This window comes from Gossypium hirsutum, chromosome D11 (assembly GCF_007990345.1).
Source record: "Gossypium hirsutum isolate 1008001.06 chromosome D11, Gossypium_hirsutum_v2.1, whole genome shotgun sequence".
NCBI lineage: Eukaryota > Viridiplantae > Streptophyta > Magnoliopsida > Malvales > Malvaceae > Gossypium > Gossypium hirsutum.
Window position 1 is genome coordinate 71,811,891 of NC_053447.1, and position 21,772 is coordinate 71,833,662.

Here is a 21,772-nt window from a genome sequence, read left to right on the forward strand (position 1 = left end):
GTGGTCAATGTGTATTATTTTATAGCATGAAGATCCAAATACCAAAGTCTTCATGAATTTTATTATAAGTATAAAATTTCATGGAGTTGGTCTAGCTTTTGGTTGGGAGTAGTTTAACTTGAAAACTTGGACTCTTCCACTACTTACTTCCATGCTTATTCCATATGTCAATCATCGACATTATTTATATTCTCAGACCCTATTTGGGTTTCATTTTTATTAAAACAATAATATAAAATTCATACTTAAACCCTCAATTCATGGATCTAAATAATTATAGAATTATTACCCTTTGCATGTTTATATATATATATATATATTCATTTTTTTATAATGATGGGTTTGTAAATATATATATATAATAATAGCAATCATACTCATTAATTATTATAAATATTATATAAGGATAAAATCGAACGCGGTCTAGATTAGAATAACTCTTGATATGACACACACATTATTTATATAAGGTGAAATTCGAAATTGTAAGTACAACCCAAATTTCATTGGTAGAAATGGAAATTATATACGTCATAAAATGATAACAATGAATACCAATGAGATTTATTTTTAAGCTGAGTTTTTAGATTTTACGAACAAGATTAATATTAAAAGAGATTTGAGAAAAGCATGCAGTAGAATTTTATTTATATTTTTCAAGTTAAAAATAAAGTCGGTTTAAACCAATTTAATCAATACTTATAATGCTTAATTCAGTTTATACGCAGTTAAAATAGATCATGTTTGTTTGTTATCGATTGTAAATTTTCATAACTAAATTGTCTGACTTAACCAAATTTTAATACTTATATACATATTATTTTTTTAAAAATATATTTATAATGTACAAATTCCTTAATTGGACAATTATTCGATTCGATTAAAGTATTGACTTCATATAAAAGAATATCATGTTTGACTGCTCATATTGGGTTGGGCTTTATGAAAAGGAAGGGGAATGTTCAAAATATGTATAATGTCTAAAATGGTCTCTCTATATAACAATAAGAGTCAATGAGCTCATTTCAAATCATAGCCCAATTAAATCAAAAGGTCCAATGGACCCCTTCAAGTAGACTCCAAAACTCTTCTTGATTTAAAAGTTTCTTGTTAAAATATTTTTTTAATATTATTGTTCTTATTATATCTGTTCTTTTTGATATAATGTCTAAAACTATATATATTTCCTCCCAATCTTTAAATAGGAGGATAATGCGTTTTAGTACACTCGAATCCACGTCCTCCTGTACTGATAACAATGCCTATCAAACTAAAATTCAATCAATAATATTTAAAAAATTTGAGGTTGAAATGAATTAATTTTGAATTCTAAACTTATTATATCAACATAATTTAAGGAAAAAAAAGTATCATCCGCTTAGAATAAAAAAAATCGGACCGACATCTTATAATTTTAAGAAATTTTAAGTAATGATATTAGAATTGAATTAGATTGGTTGGATTGAAAATTGGTTGGGTGTTGATTTAAAGAATAGTGTTGAATTGGTTGGATTGAGAACCGATGCAAACCGGTTGAACCAACAGAGGATTTTTTTAATATTTTATAATTGAATCAGTTAAGCCGCCTGAACTGATGAACTGGTGGTTAAACTTGTTTAAAACAGTGATTAAAACTCTTGTCTAACACTTGGATGACACAAATTCAAACCCTATCGTCCCCTTTCTCTTTTCCCAATATTGTAATGATAATTCAAAAAATGAGGACAAGCAAGGATCTTGACCCCCTTCAATCATCATAAACTAAAAGAACAAAGTTAAAATTATACTCTAACCCCTCAAAATTTATAAATTAATCCAAACCCTTAACATAAAGTTTTTAATTTCACCCTTAAAAGTTAATCTCGCTTTAACTTCTAAGATTATAGTCGAGATAAACAATCGCGATATGAATTAGTTGAATTAAATTTATATAAAATGAGGATAAAATTACAACGGACCCTTGCTTTTCAAGCACCACACTTTTTCCCTTTCATGGAATGGGAACAGAGAGACATTCTCCTTTTAAACAACTAGAGAATATCTGTATTTCTTGTTTTTTCTCTCAACATTTAGTCCCAATTTTGAATTTAGACAAAAATAAATAAGCCCCTCAAAATTATGAATCAGCCCCACACTTTTATTTTTGTATTTCTTTTCTTCTACTTTTTTCAGAAAAAAAAAGTAAATTAACTTTTTAATTCACTTTACCCGGGAATCATTTTGTAAAGTTATTAGAAAGCTGAGTTACAACCTGGAAAAGGATTTGTTTCCATTCAGAAATTTGAAATTTATTTTTATATATTTTTTAATATACACAAAAAAATTTAATAAACAAGTTTTTTCTCGCAATAATTTACTTAATATATAATTCGGCAGCCAAATTTGACTGCTAAAATTTAAATATAAAATTTTAAAAACCGAAGTCAATAACTGTAATTTTATTTTGTATTAATTTATAATTTTATTATTTTTTAAAATAATTAAATTATAATCTTTTTATTTGGGGAAGTTAAAGTACAATTTTATCCAATATTGACATCTAATTTTATCATTTATAAGGGGACCAGAAAGATAAATTTTCGAGGCACGACCCTTGTCTGCCCTTCTCTAGATTCTCCTCTGTTACAAAGTACAATCAAAACTAATAAAAGGAATATATTTGAATATAGTTTCCTAAGGTATCCACTGAAACGAGTCTAGTAACTAATCATATGTATTTGATAGGCTCGATAGGCACATTAAGGAAGTAGATATTGGTTACGAGTTTTAAAGCCAAAACTAGTTAAGGTAGAAGAGACTTTATTAGCTCGTGTGGTTATTATATATATGATTTTTAAAAAATAAATAAGATGTTTAATTAATTAATGAATTAGATGGTAGGATTTTAGGCCAAAGCCAAAATCCTGGCTGGAATTGTACCCATCAAATAATAATGACTATCCAATTGGAAAATCTACGGCTGTGATCTCTCTCCATCATATGTCAGCAACTTGATCAGGTGAAATAAACCCAACGGGGTCAACCATAGCCCCACACGTGTACGTTCGTGATTTGCTTTTCACGTTACCTGGTACTGTATTTGTATGAAATTACAGAAAGGGTCTATTATGAATTTTAATTAAATCGTATTATGAGAGAAAAAAATATTTATTTCGAAGGAATGTAGAGAACTAAATAATTTTACAAATGAACTATATGTATTATTTTAATTTATTAACATTATTTAAGAATACGTAAGTCGATTGAGTATTAACTCGATTGGCACCGATATTATTATTAATGCAGAATAACGTGGATTCGAACATTTTATCAAATAACTTCTTATCATTAAGGTCGGGTTCATTAAGGACCTAAACGACATAAATTCAAATTTTGCACCCTCCCATGTTATATTGATTAAAGAAAATAATTTCTCATTAACAAAAATAAATTATCCAATATATTTCAAAAAATAAAAAAATTATATAATAAATATTATACGGTGGCAAAATACTAATTTATACCTAGCAAAATGATGTATATACACTTTTCAAATAATATATAATAAAAATTTTAAATGGTAAAAAAATATTAAATGCATGCAATAATCCTCCTATTAATTACACACACGTTAGCATGTAAATTTGTGTAGGAAACCTGTTTGGCAACCAAGAAAGAGATGGAAAATGAATTGACAAAGAACTAGAACCAAGAAACAAATAAAGTGCACTGTATTCATTTCTGCAAATTAGTGGTATAAACAATATTAAAAATATTTAAACAAAAAAACCCAAAGAAAAGAGAAGAAAATCTAACTTAAGCAAGAAGAAACGCCATCATCATCTACAATGATCTTCTCTGTTAAACAATGGTTACTATTATTATCATTATTATTATTTCCATTACCTTTTAATGAAGACTCACATGGAGTTACCATTAAAGTATCTTCATAACAAGAAGAAGACGATAAAGAAGACGATGAAGAATTACAAAACGACAATGGTGAACTAGGTGTTAAGGACGAACCGGCATCAACAAGCTTCATCTTCTTCTTCAAAAGCAAATCAATGAAAGCACCAAGTATATATCCATGGCTACTTTCACCATTAGCTTTTAAATACCAACCCAAAAGCTCTTCAAGGCTTTCCCAGTCTTTTAATCCATGACTTTCCACCATTGCTTCCATGGAATCTCTAAAATCAACAAAAGGGTCCATTGATTCCGTTGATAAAACGGTTGTTTCTTTGTATGGTGACTCAGTTTCTGACTCAGCCCCTAACTTAGGTTCACTTGGCTCGTAAAACAACCTCTCGGATCTTAACCTTACACCTTGAATGACTGTTTCAACTGAGTCGACTCCACCAGTACCAGCTCCGGTTCTTGACTCATCTGAGGCTGTTGAGAAACTTGGTGACTCGGATGAGTTTGAGAACCATGACTCGGGCGTTTCGTCGGTTCGGAAAGAGTGAGTTTTGGGTTGGTGACATGAAGGCCATCGCCATGAAGGTTTTGAATGTCTGCCATTGTTGTTGTGCTTGGAGAAGAAAGGGAGCTTTGGTTTCTTCCCCATGTGAAAAGGTTTATGGTATATTCTGGTTTAGTTTTCACTTACATTTATATGATAAATACAAAACTTTTGGTCCGGTTTTGCTTGTTTCAAACGGTTTTTTTTATAATTATTATTAATCTCTTACCCATAAATATAAAAATAATGCGTTAACATACTCAAACCAACATATTCCTATATTAATAATAATGTCCATATTAATCAAGCTAAAACTTAATCCATTTTTCAAAAAGCTAAAGGTTGGAAATTTGAAAGTGATTTTTTTTTGTGATTATTAATGAATGAGTATTAGTATCAATGTTCCACTAAGTCGAGCCGAGTGATAAGAAGCTAAATGTTAAAAAAAAAGAATTTAATTGATTGAGCTTTAAATTTTATTTTAGAATAGTTGGATTCAATAAGGTTACTCGAAATCAGGCAAGATTGAATTCGAAATTTCTTTTAAGGGACAAAAATTGTTGGGTAGAGTGGTAAGAAAGTTTTTGATTTTGTAAATGAAAAAATAAACATTGGGAGAGCTTTTCATTGTTTGAGCTTCAACTTATGTCGACTCTATAGAATAGTTCGGGTTCAATAAGGCTATTCGATACTAGGGCTCTTAGATTAAGAAAAAAAAGGATAGGTTTGATTACCATCCGTTGGATCAAGTGGTAAAGAAGTCAATGCACTATAAGCAGGGTTTCAATTTTAAATCTTGTAATGGTAGAAAAAGAACCAGAATTAAGAGAAATTTTGACTTGGCTCAACTTTGAAATAATCGGGATTGCATGTGACTACCCAATAAAAAAAATGAGTCGCTAAATCGTGCATTTAGGGATTTGATCTTCTCTTATGGGAATGGACATATTTTGTGACTAGTTATGTACTTCTTCGGAAGTGGAAACAAGGAAAATAGGTAACGGCCTTGACCCAACATGGTAAAATTACTTTTTTTTAGCACTAAAAAGTAATTTAAAATTTTTTCCTACTATATAAAATTTGACATATTTTTATGTTTTTACCTGTAAGCATTTATGTTAATTTTCTTAAAGATAGCTCAAGTTTTGCTCTTTATTGTTTTCTTTTTGGGATGCAATGCTGTGTACTGTTAGGTGTATTAATTATTTCAACTTCAAAATTTATTGTTTTAGTTGCATTCATTTATTACTACTTTTTTATTTTATTTTTTTTGAGTCCAAATACTTTTTATTTAATTTATAGTACTTCTAGTATTATATTGTTTGCTTAAAAAAAAAACTTCATGGGATAACTTTTAATAAACCTAGGCCTAGCTAAGAAAATATTTTTATTCACTTAAAAAAGGGAACATTACGACTTTAAACAACAACGAAGTCAGAAAAATGTTTTAAGAGACTAGAGATGAACCGTAAATTATTGGAAAATGTAAAGTATAATTTTACTATTATATGAACATGTAATTTCATAAAATTTATGGAGCTAAATGGAAAATCTACCATTTTGACTTAATATATATATATATATATATATTATATGATGACTTTTTTTAGACAATGTCATTATAAATTCTGATTATATCTACTATTTTTGATACAATATCTAGAATTACCCATAACCCCTCTCTAATTCAAAAATAGGAGGATAATGCGCTTCAACGCACTCAAACTCACGTCCGAGTTTTAATAAAAAGAACTTTTGGCAAAAGACAATTAATTAAAGCTTTTATTTTATTTGTTACAATAATTTAATTATGGAAATGGCTTATTAATTTGAAATTTAAATTTGGGTGCTCCTAATTATTTCAGTCTTGCAAATCTTTCAATTATGTATTGCATGACAGATTTTGCCTACAAACAATGTTAAAAAATAGCTGAGAGCTTTAATAGTTGGTTTGGCTATTTTTATTTAGCAAATTGTGGAATTGATTACCATTTACTAAATATAAATGTCTTTATAGTTGAAGCTAATAGGGTTTTATGTTGGTTGGAATTTAAAAGTTGATTGAGTCTTAGTTTGATTGGCATGAATATTTTTGTCAATATAGGAGGACGTGAGTTTGAGTACGCTAAAGCGCATTATACTCCTATTTATGGGTTAGAGAGTGACTATGAGTAGCTCTAAGCATTGTATCAAAAAGAGCATACATGATCAAAACTTATAATGAAATTGTTCAAAGAGATTTGATTTGAGAGGGTTCGAATTTAAAAAATGACAGTGTTGAAAGAGATAACCACAAACCCGAACATAGATTATAAAACAAACATGGAAAAGATAATTTCTTTTTAATAATAGAAACTATATTTTGGAGGTAAAAGAACAAATTAAACTAACGTTTAAAAAAATTGGATAAGAGATAAAACCGATCGAGCTTTCAATTCTCAAATTCAAATTTATAGAAAACCGATCGAGCTTTCAATTCTCAAATTCAAATTTATAGAAGACTATTTCCATTGATTTCATTCTGTTAATGGGATTTTGACTGTTCGGAAAAAAGTTTGCGAAGTGTCATTTGTCAGGAATCGATAAATCTCCTCAACAAGTTTGGTATTGGGGTTCAATGTGTATGTGTTTGATTTTATCCTCAAATTTGCATCTCATCTCCACTAAGAGCCGTGAAGGATTTACAAAGGGAAAACACCTTCATCCACTAAGAAAATCGAACCTATTGAAGGAGTTTATTGATCTTAAAATACATTTAATTTTGTATTAACTAAAACTAAACCTAAACATCTCGAATTCAATACTATACAAATCATTAATTTTCAATTCAATCCAACTAATTGGAGGATTTAATTTCTTTTTTTGAAAACAACGTATACTGAAAATTAAGTCCCAAACTTATTAAATAGTGAATTCAAATTGGGAAAAAAAAGTTTGAGTGGGAAAAAGAAAATTTAAGATGAAAGTGCCATAAATTTCATTGCAAATATGGGGGTTGGGAACTTCAATGCACTGTAAATATATGAACTGCTCTTTTATTGCTGTTCTTAATTGAGTGTACGTTTAAAATCTTTTTTCCTTTTGAAATAGGATTTTTCTGGGAAAGTTACATTGGAGGGAAAATATTATTTTTCTTTAAAAGAAAGCCCCCAAATTGAAAGTATAAGAAACAAAAATAATTAAAAAGAAATGGTGACCAATGGGGGATAAAAAATCATGTGCTTTCCTTCTGATTTCCAGTGAAGAAATTGGGACCCCTTTTGAGAGAGACAATTTTATTTGTGTCTTCTTTTACAGATTTTCCTACTCGGGTCGTCCCATTTTTTTTCTCTTTAAAAATAATAGTAAATTATTACGAGAATAATTAGTTAGGTCAATTGAATTTTAACTCGATTAGTATGGGGATTGTCGTCAATGTAAGAGGACGTGAGTTCAAGTACGTTGAGGCGCATAATCCTTCTATTTATAGGTTGAAAGGGGTTATGGGTAGTTTTGAGATTATTTACACATGGAAGGATTCAAATTTTGAATCTCAAAAATTTCAGGATCACAATTTTGGCATTGAATCAATGCCTCCTTGAAAAAAAATAATAGTAAATTAGTATAAAACTAGTGGTAGCTAAAGGTAATGTCTCAGGTGTGAGATCTTATTTTAATGGGATCATGTGAAATTCTTTTTAAATCAACGATCGTGGTTAAAATATAAAAAATGAGGAGATTATAGTTGTTTAATCGATTATCGAATACGTTACTTTTATCTGGAATTTGTTTCTTTCATTCTTAAGTGTTGAAATCGATTGAATTGGTTAAAATGTAAACTCATGTTTTTCAATGCAAATCCTATGTGGTATATGATCAATGATAAATTAATCTTTCTTTTTCTCTTCCTTTTATTTCAACTGTTGATTTAAAAAGGATCTCGTAATGTGATCTTTAAATAGATGACTCCCTAACTAAGTTAAAATATTCTAACACCGTTTTTATAATTTTAAAACGTCAAATGTGATTTTAGAGCCCTTTTGGATGAGCCTTTACCTCCAGTTCGGTGCATTTAGCTCTCTTTTTGTCTCACATTACAATATATAATTTCATCACTACCGCTGTTTTAATCTAACGTATACATATATTAATACCATACATAAATTCGATATGATTGAATCCAACACCTCTAACATAGACATATATTCATCTATATTTTCAAACATATCATTATTCTACTTTTAAGAAACCTAAACACCTTTAGTTGGAACATAAATATTTAATAATGACCTAATCATATGGGTGAAGAAGACATTGTATTAAGTACAATTAAATATATAATGTTAAAAAAAGTCCATTTTCTATTTAATATATATTGTTGGTGGGTCCATCCTTATCCATTCAAAATCTAAAATTGAAATAATAGATTTTGTTTTTTACCCCCAATCTCCTATGAATCACACACAATTCTTGTGGCTTGTTGCTTTGATTAAACTAGGTAATTTTTGTCACCTTTGCTTTTGATAATCCTATTCTTCTTGAAAAAAGAATTTGTTAATTAAATATTACTTTTTAAAATTAATTACATTAATCATAATTAAACCCTAAATTCTTAATTTGAAAGCAATTGCATTTTGATTTATTTTTGGATAATTTACATTTCAAGCCACTAAATCTATTAACTTTCATGTAGATGATAGATCTTTAATTTCAATGAACTTGTATAATTAAAAATTTTGGCCACTTGAGGTAAATCCACCCTTTGTAGCAGGGGAGTAGCTGGGGGTTGGCAAGGGCCTTGGTCTCCTTAAATGGAATATTTAGATAAAATTGTACTTTAATCCCCTAAAAATAATAAAAATTTAATTTAATATTTTAAAAATTAAAAAGATATAAGCTATTAAAATGTTGAAATTGTATTTTTACTATTATAAAAATTATAATTTAATTTCGATCCCCTTAAAAAAATTGATGGCTTCCCCACTGCTTTGTAATGAAGTTGTAACTAACATTCTAACCTCCCCTTATCCCTTGAGAAATTTTAACCATAAAGCTTACTCGTCATGCAATAAAAGGCCTTTATCTATTCTACACTTAAACTTCCCGACTGAGTTAGTATCGCGAGTTAACCGTACACTAACTCAATTAGAAATGATTAAAAAACCAATTATTTTCACAACGTAAGTTATATTATTATGATCTTGATTTTATTTTATTTATTTTATATTTTTATAAACCAATAAAAAAAATTCTCATATTATGAAACCTTCAACTTTATAATTTTAGGAAAAGCTTCGTTTTGTTCATACGGGAAAGGAATTCAAAATTATGTATCTAAATCTTCTCAAATATCGAACCATGTTTATGATTTATCAAAAAATATATAAGAATATTTTTCTCTTGTAATGAAAGAGATATATCGAAATATGAAGTCCTTATAGTGGATGAAAAAAAAAACTTTTGATTTAGGCCACATGGTATGGAAGATAAATATGGTGTTGGAATGTAGGAATTATTGAGTTTAAATTCAACATAAGATGATCGTTTTCAAAGACAAAGATGTGTCATGATGCCCCTTGTTTTTAACATTTGTTTGGGACCATACCCTTATTTTCTATCTTAAATTATATATATATATTATCTAATTTTAAATATAATTCTTAAACTATTCATAAACCCTTTAAACCTTTAAATTGAAAGTTAATACGTACGTAATTGTATGAACTATGAAACTTAATTTGCTTATTATCATCTATTTTAAATTATATGCAAGGGTAAGAATTTAGAGGTGCTCATGGGTCAGGTCGGGCCTAAGTATGATATTAATATACTTTATGTTCGGCTAAGCCTGGCCCGGCTCGAAATATAGGTTTGAAAATTTGTCCAAACCCGCCCATATTTACAAAAGACTAACATAATCCCATTTTAGGCTCGCCCATATTGTTTTTAAAAAATATTTATATTATTTTAATTTAATATTTAAAAATTTTAGATTTTTTAGTTATTGGATTTTTTTTATATAATCATTTTAACATTATTTTAATGTTAACATTAGAGTAGTATTATATATTTAGTATAGGTTTTCTTTTAATGTGTTATCAATTACATAATATATAAAGATAACATAATATAAAGTATAATAAACTTAAAAGTGAGTCGAGTCAGGCCAGGCTTGGGCCTTGAAATGTTCAAACTCGAGCTCAGCCCATATTTTATTAATAGTATTTCCTAAATCCTTCCAAATTTCAAACAAGCCTTTAAATCTAGATGAATAGCCCGTCCCATGAACAAGTGTAAAAAATTTATAAGATTTTTTGAAGGAGTCTTGAATAAGAATTTTCATATTCCATTAAAAAGATTTAATAATACATTTAAATTATATAAGTTTTAATCAACAAATCATGGACAATTTTTTCCTACAAATTTTTATTTTAATGTAACATGCGTTACACGATGTTTATTTTTTTTAATTCATTAAATAATATATTTTTATGTAAGTAATGTAAAGCAACACTTTTAAATTATTGAATTAATAAAAAATATTACGACAATAAAAAGCTTCATACCATAATTAAAGTTTGGGTAAACTATCAAAATAGCCATTTTTTATTATCTCAAGTTACATTTGAGTCACTTATGTCTGAAATGTTATGTTTTAGTCACTTACGTTAACATGTTGTAACATTTTAGTCATTGAGTCGTTAATTGCTGTTAATGGTAAAACGGTAAGCTAATGTGGCACGTTAAATAATCATTTCAAATAAAAATTTTAGGTTAAATTATACAATTGGTCCCTACATTTTTTTTTATTTTGAGCAATTTAATTTTTTTTCTTTTATGTTCTTTTAACTTTCCTTTGTTTTTTCTTTATTTTTTATTCTCTTCTACTTCTCCCTCTGCTTTCCTCCCTTTTCCCTCTCTTTTAATGTAATTTTTCTATGTTTTCCATTTGTTAAAACTAAAGGGGAAGAAGAAAAGGAAAATAAGAAATAAAAAAAATTAAATTCTTCAAAAAAAAAGTATAGGGACTAGTTTTAACAAATGGAAAATATAGAAAAACTACGTTAAAAGAGATGGAGAAGGGCGGAAAACAAAGGGAGAAGTACAAGAGAATGAAAAAAGAAAAAAAAATTTAAAAGAACATAAAAGAAATAAATTAAATTGCTCAAAACGAAAAAAGAAGAAGACCAATTGTATAATTTAACCTAAAATTTTTGTTTGAAATGATGACTTAACGTGTCACGTCAGCTTACCGTTACACCGTTAACGACTCAGTAACTAAAATGTTACAACACGTTAACGTAAGTGACTAAAACGCAACATTTCAAACATAAGCGACTAAAATGTAATCCAAAATAAACAAAAGTGACTATTTTGATAGTTTATCCTTGAAGTTTAAATGAAAATAATAAAATTCAGATTTTTTTTTTTGATTTTTAACTACCAATCGAACGAAAATATCTAAATGTAAAAGGTTAATGCATCTATTTTATACGATATGTCGTAGTTTTACACCCAAATTTGAATAATTTAAAGTAATAGCAAAAGTGTAATTTAACATACTATAATTTCAACTTTAAAAGAAAACTACTTTTCTAATATTTAAATTGACTTTTCTTCTAATAATCTCATTATCGTTTTTGATCATATCTAGACATACTTATGGACTAGGTTATCTTTTTAAACTTGACGGTTCGCCTAAATTTTGAGAGAGTTTGGGCAAAAATATTAGGCCCGTTTAAAGTATGAGTTAAGCTCGAGCTTGAACATTCAAGGTTTAAGCCCGGCCTGACCCAACCCATTTTAAGTTTATAATACTTTATATTATATTATTTTTATCTATTATGTAATTTAGAACACATTAAAAAAATAAACTTATACTAAATATATAATACTACTTTAAGATAATGTTAAGATGACTATATAAAAAAATTCAATAAATAAAAATGTAAAAAATATTAAATATTAAAACAAAATAAAAAAATTTAAATAATAATATGAGCGGACATAAAATGGGTTAGGTTAGTCTTTTGTAAATATGGACAGGTTTGAGCAAAATTTTGGGCCTAGATTCCAGGTGGGGTCGGGCATGGGCAAGCATAAAGTATGTTAATATCATGCTTAGACCCAACCAGAACCTGACCCAACTTAGCCCATGAGAACCTCTAATCATATTTGCTCTTTTTAATACAATACCTAAAACTACCTATAACTCCTCTTCAACCCTTATATAAGAGAATGATGTGCTTTAGTACACTCGAACCTAAGTTCTCTTGCACTAACAAGAATACTGATACCAATCAAGTTAAGACTTAGTCAACAAACAAAACACTACTCTAATTTTAATGTACTAATCTAATAAAGTAAAGGGTATTTTTTTTTTGTCTAAGTTAAAAAAGTACATATATATATGGATTATATGTTGATGAACTAATATTTCATTTTCGTAGGGTTGTTTGTTAAGGGCACAAATACATGTGCCAGTCACCATTTATGCTGCATAATTTGGCCTAGTGGACTATCCCCACATGTCAACTTCTCACCAACACGTTGTGTGCAAATAGTTCATTATCGTATTCTTGTCATGTATTTCTATCGTGTTAATTAGAAATTACGTTCTATTAAAGGGTTAGTGAAAGTGAACCCTTTCTGTATGAAATGAGGATGCTGTTTGGATCACTTGGTCCCCATGAATTCCATTTGTTTAGACGATAGAGGTGTGTATATATGTAGCTGAAAGTATCTGTCAAGTGCCTGTATTATATAGATTGAATCAGATTAGTTCTTCTACTATTAAATGTATTAATTTAACTCATGTATTATTAGCTGATTGAGTCTTAGTTTGATTGGTATAGGCATTGTTTTTAATGCAGGAGGATGTGGGTTCGAGTGTGTTGAAGTACATTATCCTCCTATTTATGGGTAAGGGAGGAACTATGGATGATTCTAGACGTTATATTAAAAAGAGTAGAAAAAAACTCATGTACTATTAAAAAGAATTAAATAAGGTCAAATTGTAATAGAGTTAATATTTACGGTTTAAAAAACTGATCCATTTGGTTTTTTTGGTTTCAATTTAGTCAAGTAGGATTGGTTAATCGGTTTTGATCATGGTATAATTGGTTAATTCGATTGATTATCGATTTTTGAATCCCAAAATCAAACCGACGTATTCTATATTGTTTTTAAATTATTTAAAATATATTTACATTTTATAATATACAATAAATATATAACCACATAAACCTAATAACCCTAAACCCAACCCAAAAATCCAAGGTTGGTTAACTGTAAAAACCAACTAAATCGAAGTTGGTTTGGTTCAGTCAATTTTCTCAACTAAAGTCGGTCAAATCACTTGTCTCATGTTAAAGTCAATTACAAAAGAGCTGACTGAACCAACCAATTAAACCAATTGCTCTCCACTAAGTACATGGACTAAATTGATTCATTTAACAATAAAGGGACTAATTTGATCTGATCCGTATAATAAAGGGATTTACCAAGTAGATTCACCCATATATATATCAAGATCAAAGGCTAAGAATGAAGGGTTTTTAGATAGATTCTTAATGTAGGCCACAAATTCAACAAACAGTTGAAGCTTTGGACCATATGTCACCATCTTGGGGCACCCACATTGCAAAACATTTTGACCTGCAATGAAAAAGATATTCCGACCTAAGGCTCTATCTTATGGGGGTTTTTTCTCCTTTGTTCTTGGAATTATACAAGTGAACCTTGAGTCCACAAATTGGCTAGTTGGGGAAACATTGCTAAACTTGATGGTCCAAATACTTGCCAAATATCTAATTCCAAAACTAGCAAAGGATGGATGATTGGAAATTTTGGCATTTAAAACTAATAATCTTGATTTAAAAGTGAATGTAAGATATGGGTATTCTCAAATTAAATGTTTTTTTTTTGTTTTTAACTTTTTTTTATATATTTTTCAATATATTTTTGTCAAGGATTAGATTTGGAGAGATAAATAACAGGTAAATTAATCTTTGTATATTAAATAAGATAATAAATTGGTCATTCGGTAAAATTTTCATCTATTTCTACCGGTAAAAATTGGGACGGTTGACGGAATAGCTAGATAGTTACACATGGTGTGTCAAATGTACTTCATGTTGATGTATATAGACCATTTTTTTAACAATAGAAATGGATGAATTTTTTAATAGAATGATTAGTTTGCTATTTGATCTAGCATATAGGGACTAGTTTGCCTATTTTTTTAATAGAATGGACAAAATACAATCCGACTTTTAGTATAGAGACCATCATGATACTTTTCGTGATAAAAGGTACATGACAATAGTAACGACTTGGAGATTTGATATATGTGCAAAATGAACACAAGTCTTGGGAGCGTTGGAGCTTGTGCTCCAAAATATACAATGATAAATAAGTCAACAAAACGCATAAGAAATTGAAAGTGTCCAGCTCTAAGGTGAGAATTAACATTTAGACTGTCTATAGAGAGCTGCCTGTTGTATGATTATCAACTACCTTCTGACCATACCAGTGCGATAGCTTACCCAATTTGCTTAGTGACCAGCTTGTTTGCCCTGTAACCTTGGTTACTCAAAGTCCTTCCTAACAAGATTCCTAGAGTCTTGATAGTTACTTATTATGCCAAATAGCTCAATTGCCTAATCGAAAGTTGGATGAGTTGGGTATTTAGCAACCAATTATAAATAGCTTATTACCTAATTTATAGGTATAAAAGATCATATTTTCAATACCCAATCTTTTTATTATGTGTTGGATACCCACAATCAAGCCACAAATTTAGAGAGTAGAAGGCATGAAGGGACTATCATACACAAAACGACACATATATTCAGGCTCAAACTAAGCCTTAGCCCATATATAGGATAATTATGTTTGTCCCTTGATAGCTTTAAATATCAACATCAATATTATGTTAGATAACCCAACTACATATTATATTCATAATAATTTTTATGCTATAATACTTATATTTTTACATAAATTTTGATGATATATATCTGTTTATGTCTGTTGATATAAGATTCAATTAGCCAGTCTGTCTTCTTCCTGATATGGGTGGTTAGAGTATGGATGAACATGGAGAGTCTTGAGAGCAGACTCTCTTAAAGAGGGTCTTCAAAAATGTATATAATGGAGTTTTTAGGTTGGACTCCGAGTCATCAAAATGAGTTGTACTTCAGGTTGGATTATGATATATTTTATTATAATTCTATAACAATGTTGCATGTTAATTTTATCATATTATAAGAACAATTTTAATAAAATATCCGCCGCCAAAAAAAAAACGAACGAGTATTGAGTGCAATAACTTAACATGTTACACTCTCGATAAAAGAATAAAATACCAACCTTAAAAACAACATCATTAACAACAACAGCCGTACCCAAACATAAACCGGAAAGAGGGCATACAAAACAAAAGCAAACGATTGAAAATAGAGTAAATTTTGCAATAATTTTTCTTTTTCCTTCTTCTTTCAAATCGATATGACGCCTAACTAGGTTTAGAATCAAAACCTTATCCCATTCTATCATGTGATTCAATGCACAAAAGATATTGTTGTCGTTTTCCAAGGTTGGAAAAAAGTGATTTCAACTCTTGGCAGTATAAACTCCATGAAAATTTCTTAAATACTTTATTCTTTATTTATTTATATTTATTTAATTTATCAAATTAAACAAATATAAGGAAAACTTTGACACTCATTTAATGAAAGACCTAATACAAATAAAATATATTCAGTTAGTTGATGTTCATGAATAAACGTGTTTATATTAATTTAAGATTCCGATTACTCGAAATAATTTTTATTGTTTGATTATATAATCATTAATACTATTATATTATTGCTTGTGTTTATTTTACTTAAAATATAATTATTAGTATTTATTTTTCTATCATTTTATATAAAAATAATATACATGTAACACTGGAAAAATAAGAAATATGTTTGACTTTTGTTTGTTTACTTATTATTTATAAACAGATTTTTAATTATTTTTCAATTATAATGAATATATTCGCAAATATGTTATTTAATGAAGCACAAAGATAATCACTGTTGAATTTAAGATTGCAGCTGCAATGATGCACGAATTTATCCCGCCTTGAGCCAAAATATTAACTAAAATGTACACCTTCAATTTTATAATTATAATGTATATATTTTTTTAATTAAGAATCTTTAATTTGTACTGGACTTCATTATGCATCTTTGGTTGTCATAATAGATTTTCTCAAATATAGCTGGAGATTTGGGGTGGTGGGTTTTTTCTTTTCAGGTTTGGACTCGAATGCTAAAACTCAAGTTCGAGTTGTAAGTGGTATGGGGCAAGAATATTTGAATATAAGGTCGGGGATGAGCGATAATCCACTCCGCCTCGGCTCGTTGGCCGTTCTTATCACTAACCACCAACTTCCAAGATGACACATTACAGTGTAAAAAGTTGACTAAACATTTAGCTTCCTAGTGTAGCTGCAAATTACTAACCTTGCTTAAGTCTTCGTTAAGATCAGATATCAAGTACGAACCATGACAACCCCTTCTCCTTACCCATGATAAGAGGAAAATGTAGTTTGGCCAAATACATGAAAATTTAGAAAAAAAAAATTTGAAGGATAAAAAATGCCATCCGTGTACTTTTCAAAAATTAAGAATTTAGTCTTCACTTCTATTTCATAAAATTTAATCTCTTTATTTTTCAAATTTCAAAAGTAAAGTCAAACTGTTAACATTCGGAAATTTGTTGCTGCGACATTTTTGAAATAAAAAAACTCATTTGGTACCCATGTAATTAAAAAAAATCTTTGCAATTAACTTGAATTTAAACCCAAAAAAATTATGTTAACAGTTGAACCTAAATTTCGAAAATTACAGGAACTTGCGGCACATTTTAACCAAAATTGAACATTCTTGTGTCAAGCACTCACATCTAAATCTAAATGACATAGATACTATCAGTGAAAGACAACTCACGATTTATATATACATATATAGAGAGAGAGCGAGAGAGGGGATCATCGGTAAACTTCTAAACTGGAGGAAATGTAAGCTCTTACAGCTACACACATAATTCAATCCACCAAATATAAGATCAACCATCAAAGTATCATCATAAATGAGATAAGAGTATCTCTATTCGGGAGCTAAAAACTTACAATAATGAAATGCCCTTCCGTTGGTTTTTCTTTTTTTGGACGACTTCCATTGGTTAGATTGTAGTACTCAAATGCATAAGATAAGCATGGAGTACAAGCAATCAACTGAATTGAAGCAACAATCATGAAAATTTCATAAGCATGACCATTACCAGAGCCACTCAACCCATATGCACTCTTAGCAGTGAGAAACATGTTAACCGGTATATAAGCACTTGAAGAACTACAGAAATTTTACAAATAAAGATACATGGATTATGATACCTAACAGACAGGGCTCTCCTCCATGCTTGCCATTGTTCATGATGCTTCTAAGATTAGTATACTCTTACCTTATATTATCAGCTATGAACCTACAATAGCTACAAACTAGGCTCGATGAGGAAAGTCCCTTTTTTAATATCCCTTGGTGACACACAACACCAATATGGTTGGTATCACAAATTCATTTTAATCCACTTGACTTTATCTCTGGTTCTTAATATGAATTTATCCTTTAGGTCACTCAACAATGAACAAAGGGATTACCTCTTTCCCTCTAAGGTTCCTATTTTATATAACAACAAGCTTGAAGCACTACCGAATACTCATCCAGTCAGATCACCGTGAAGAAAATCAAGTTAACCAAGTTAATAATTAGGAAACTCTAAGTTGATAACTATATCAGAGAATGGAACATATTACAGCCATTTCAATAGCCAAGGAGACCACTACGAAATTCTCCTACAACAAGTCTCTAAACAAGGAAAAAAGCAATTGGCTATTATTCTAAACCAAAAATTTTGCAGCCTTAAGCCAACAACAGTCTTCTAGCTAACTAGCCTCCTCCATTACTCGGAACAATCTAAACTTCAACTTTGATATTGGACAGTTTCAGAATCTTAAAGTTGAAACCAGAAGTTTGATTGAACTTCAGTTACCAACTAAATCTTTTGATGTTCTCAATAAGTTCAAACAGAAACAGAGTGAACTACAGTTAGTTCAGTTCAGTAAATTAAATCATCAGAAAACACTTTTTAAGTTTTAATCTCCCAAACTCGGCCCTTATTTCCAGAACTGAACTATGAAGGCTATAATTTCAGAGAGCTTCATTTCAAACTAACTAATAATAAATTTCAACAGACATAAAATTCTCACTTTCATGTTTATCCCAAGGGGTAAACGAAACTCACCTTTCAACCAGTAATAGTGTAATCCAGAAGAAATTTACAAATTCCACCGTGCCACAGTAGCCAAAGTAAACCATCAAATGCAATGCAACTGAATTCCCACAAGGTCCTACACTCCTACTTTAGTTCCTTGAACCGCCTAAGTCTAACCCAAATGCTTTCTTTTGCATTTTCTTACCATTATAGAAGGCAACAAATGTAAATTTGCAACATGGAGAAAATGTGAAATTAAAATTATTGAACTGAACTACTTTTAGTATTGATGATTGATCAATAACCCATAAAGTTTGACAAAAATCTACCTACCTAAAAACAATCGCCCAAAGAATCTACAAAAGCAATGATAATTTCTTTCAAACAAGAAGACATAAAAAGAAGTTAACTAGAATTCAAGTTTAGTCAACTTCTAAACCATAAAGAACATTAGCATACTTTTCAATTGGGTCCCCATTTGCAAAATACCTTTCCTTTATCTTCAACCAAGCGTGCAATGTTAACAAGCTATCAGAACCAGCTTGATGACTCTTCCCAATTGCACGCTTTACTCCCAAATCTGTAGACGCACGATCGAGCCCTCCATGTAATCCAGCGCAGAATTTCATCAAGTGTTTGACGTCGTAGATTCTGTCTCCGAAGAACACTCGCACGAGTTCCAAAAACTCAGTGAGTTGGTCAGGCAATAACCCACCGGTTAAGCATTTCACGAGGTATCCAAAATCATACGCGCAGTGGAAAGTCACCCACGTAACGGCGTCGTTCAATACGAGTCCCGATGACATCATCAGTTCCGCGAACCGGACCAACTCGATCCCAAGTTCCAGGTTCTTCTCGAAATCTATGCCTTGGCGACGGAGAAGCTCGACGGAATCAGGCGCATGTACATCATTCCCCACATCGAAATCTTTGAAATTGAACTCCCAAATGTACCGGTTCTCGGTGCCGAGATTTGGTAAATTCCCGTCAGCGTCTGATAACGTTAGGCCGATTTGGATAAGCTTTAGTATGTCAACATTCGCTTTGAGGCTTTGGTAATTCTCAGTGGCGTCAATTCGACGGGAGCGATGGCCGCCGCCGGCGCCCTCCGATCGGACGACAACTCCTGGAAACTCTGTGTCCATTGAAATGATCGGGAAAACGTCGATTATGGATCTGATTATCTCGAATTCGGAATCCAAATTTTCCGACCAAACGGATCGGATCACAACCGACTCTCGCGGTTTATTCGACATTTTCTTGGATCTCTTTATCGAAGAAAATCGACGCAATTTCGACCAAGAGAACAATATGATCCTCCAATTTTCCTTTTCTTGGATTCAAAATCTCTGATTTTGATTTTTTTTTTTTTGTCTAGGGTTTAGGCCTTTAGTGTTTGAATTTGGGGAAAAGACCTGAGTAAGGTTATTAGAACGGTATTTATAGAGAGGCGGTTTCTCGTTTTAAATTTTTTATTTAAATTAATTATTAATAAGGTAAAACTACTGAATAGGTCCTTATATTGCAGCGTAGAGTTCATTTTGATCCTGTACTTTTAAAATGAAGAAATTATTTTGTATGTTAGAAAAATAACAAAATGTCATTTTTTTAACAATTAAAAAACGATAAATCTCAAAACTATACATGAACTTTAATCTAATGTGCGAACCTTGATTTTATACAATTTTATACTTGAAATTTTGATTTGATTCAATTCTCACAAATTATTAATACAATTATTGATATAACGTTATTTTATGATTATGTATTGCATACACAAATAATTATATTTATCCAATATAAAAATAAATTAATGTATTTATTTCTTTAAATGTGTATGATTGCACTAAATCAAAGTTTAATTTGTATAATTGATGTTTTGGGTTTGTTGATGGTGTTAGTATGATTGAGTGATTGCACCGGCAAGGGTTGGTGAATGCAAATAGAGAAGGAGAGGGAGTGAGGTGGGAGGTGCCTGAAGGAGGGTGGGTCAAGGTGAATACTGATGCGGCTGTGCATGATGGTTTGTTAGTTGCCGCGATTGGAGGAATGGTCAGGGACAGTGTTGGGCGATGGCTTCAGGGGTTCTCTCGCAATGTAGGGATCTGCCCTGTGTTTGGAGCTGAGCTATGAAGGGACTTTAAGGGCCAAAAGCTAGCATGGGAGAAGTTTGGGGAAACAAGAATCGTTTTGGTTTTCTTAAAAAATAGAAAATAGTGAAGAAAACATGTTTGATTAAAAATTTTGAAAATGGTTTTTTTTTTAAATCGAAAATAAAAATATATGAAAATTAAAGAACAAAAAAAATATGTTTTCATTATTTTCAATAAAATTCTTTTGGAAAAATGGGAAAAAAAATTAAAAACGTTGGGGTTTTTTTAGTTTCATTTCATACATTAAATTTACTCTGATTTGATTACTTTAAAAGCAATTTTTATTTTTATTTTTATAACTTTTAAGTCTTTTTATATAATTACATTTGATTTTGGTATTGTATTGCATTTTAATAAATTATACTTTTATTTAATTATTTTTACAAATAAAAAATTATTTTTATTTATCAAAAGTGTTTTTTAATTTTTAAAAAATAGAAAATAAAAATTATTTTTTGAAAACAAAATGAAATCAAATGCACCCTCACTCTTGATGGCGTTTTAAAAAGATTTTAAGGATAACTTTTGAAAAAAATTACACTAAAACAAGTATATTTAAACTTAAAAAAACAATTATCTATTAATTCAATTGACCATTGTTGAATATTAGTTCAATTGACATTATTATTGTTGTAAAAATGAATTCGAGCATGATAATATCCGACTTTTCTAAATAATAAAATCACCCACCAATCAATGAAATCTAGCAAGTAATATAATCATAGAGGTTCCTGGACCACGAGTAAGATTGTATTTTGCCCTCTTTACTAAAAAAATTGACAAATTAATATTCTTTCAATAAAAATTTCATTCATTTCTACAATTTTAAACTAATGTTATTAACAGGATAATCAAACAATTACACGTGATG

The 21,772-nt window shown here is 29.7% G+C and overlaps 2 protein-coding genes across 2 annotated transcripts; both read right to left on the bottom strand.

Annotated features, from left to right (window-relative positions):
* Positions 1 to 3,696: 3,696 nt before the first annotated feature.
* LOC107951704 (transcription repressor OFP13) lies at positions 3,697 to 4,620 on the bottom strand. Its single transcript, XM_016886832.2, has one exon. The coding sequence runs from the start codon at positions 4,547 to 4,549 to the stop codon at positions 3,791 to 3,793; it is 759 nt and encodes a 252-aa protein (XP_016742321.2). The 5' UTR covers positions 4,550 to 4,620; the 3' UTR covers positions 3,697 to 3,790.
* A 14,389-nt stretch (positions 4,621 to 19,009) lies between these two features.
* On the bottom strand, positions 19,010 to 20,193 carry LOC107951705 (probable CCR4-associated factor 1 homolog 11). Its single transcript, XM_016886833.2, has one exon. The coding sequence runs from the start codon at positions 20,002 to 20,004 to the stop codon at positions 19,171 to 19,173; it is 834 nt and encodes a 277-aa protein (XP_016742322.1). The 5' UTR covers positions 20,005 to 20,193; the 3' UTR covers positions 19,010 to 19,170.
* Between the last annotated feature and the right edge of the window lie 1,579 nt (positions 20,194 to 21,772).

What these genes read in the sequence shown, in the direction of transcription:
- LOC107951704 (XM_016886832.2), bottom strand. Translation starts at nt 4,549, where the DNA reads ATGGGGAAGAAACCAAAGCTCCCTTTCTTCTCCAAGCACAACAACAAT.
- LOC107951705 (XM_016886833.2), bottom strand. Translation starts at nt 20,004, where the DNA reads ATGTCGAATAAACCGCGAGAGTCGGTTGTGATCCGATCCGTTTGGTCG.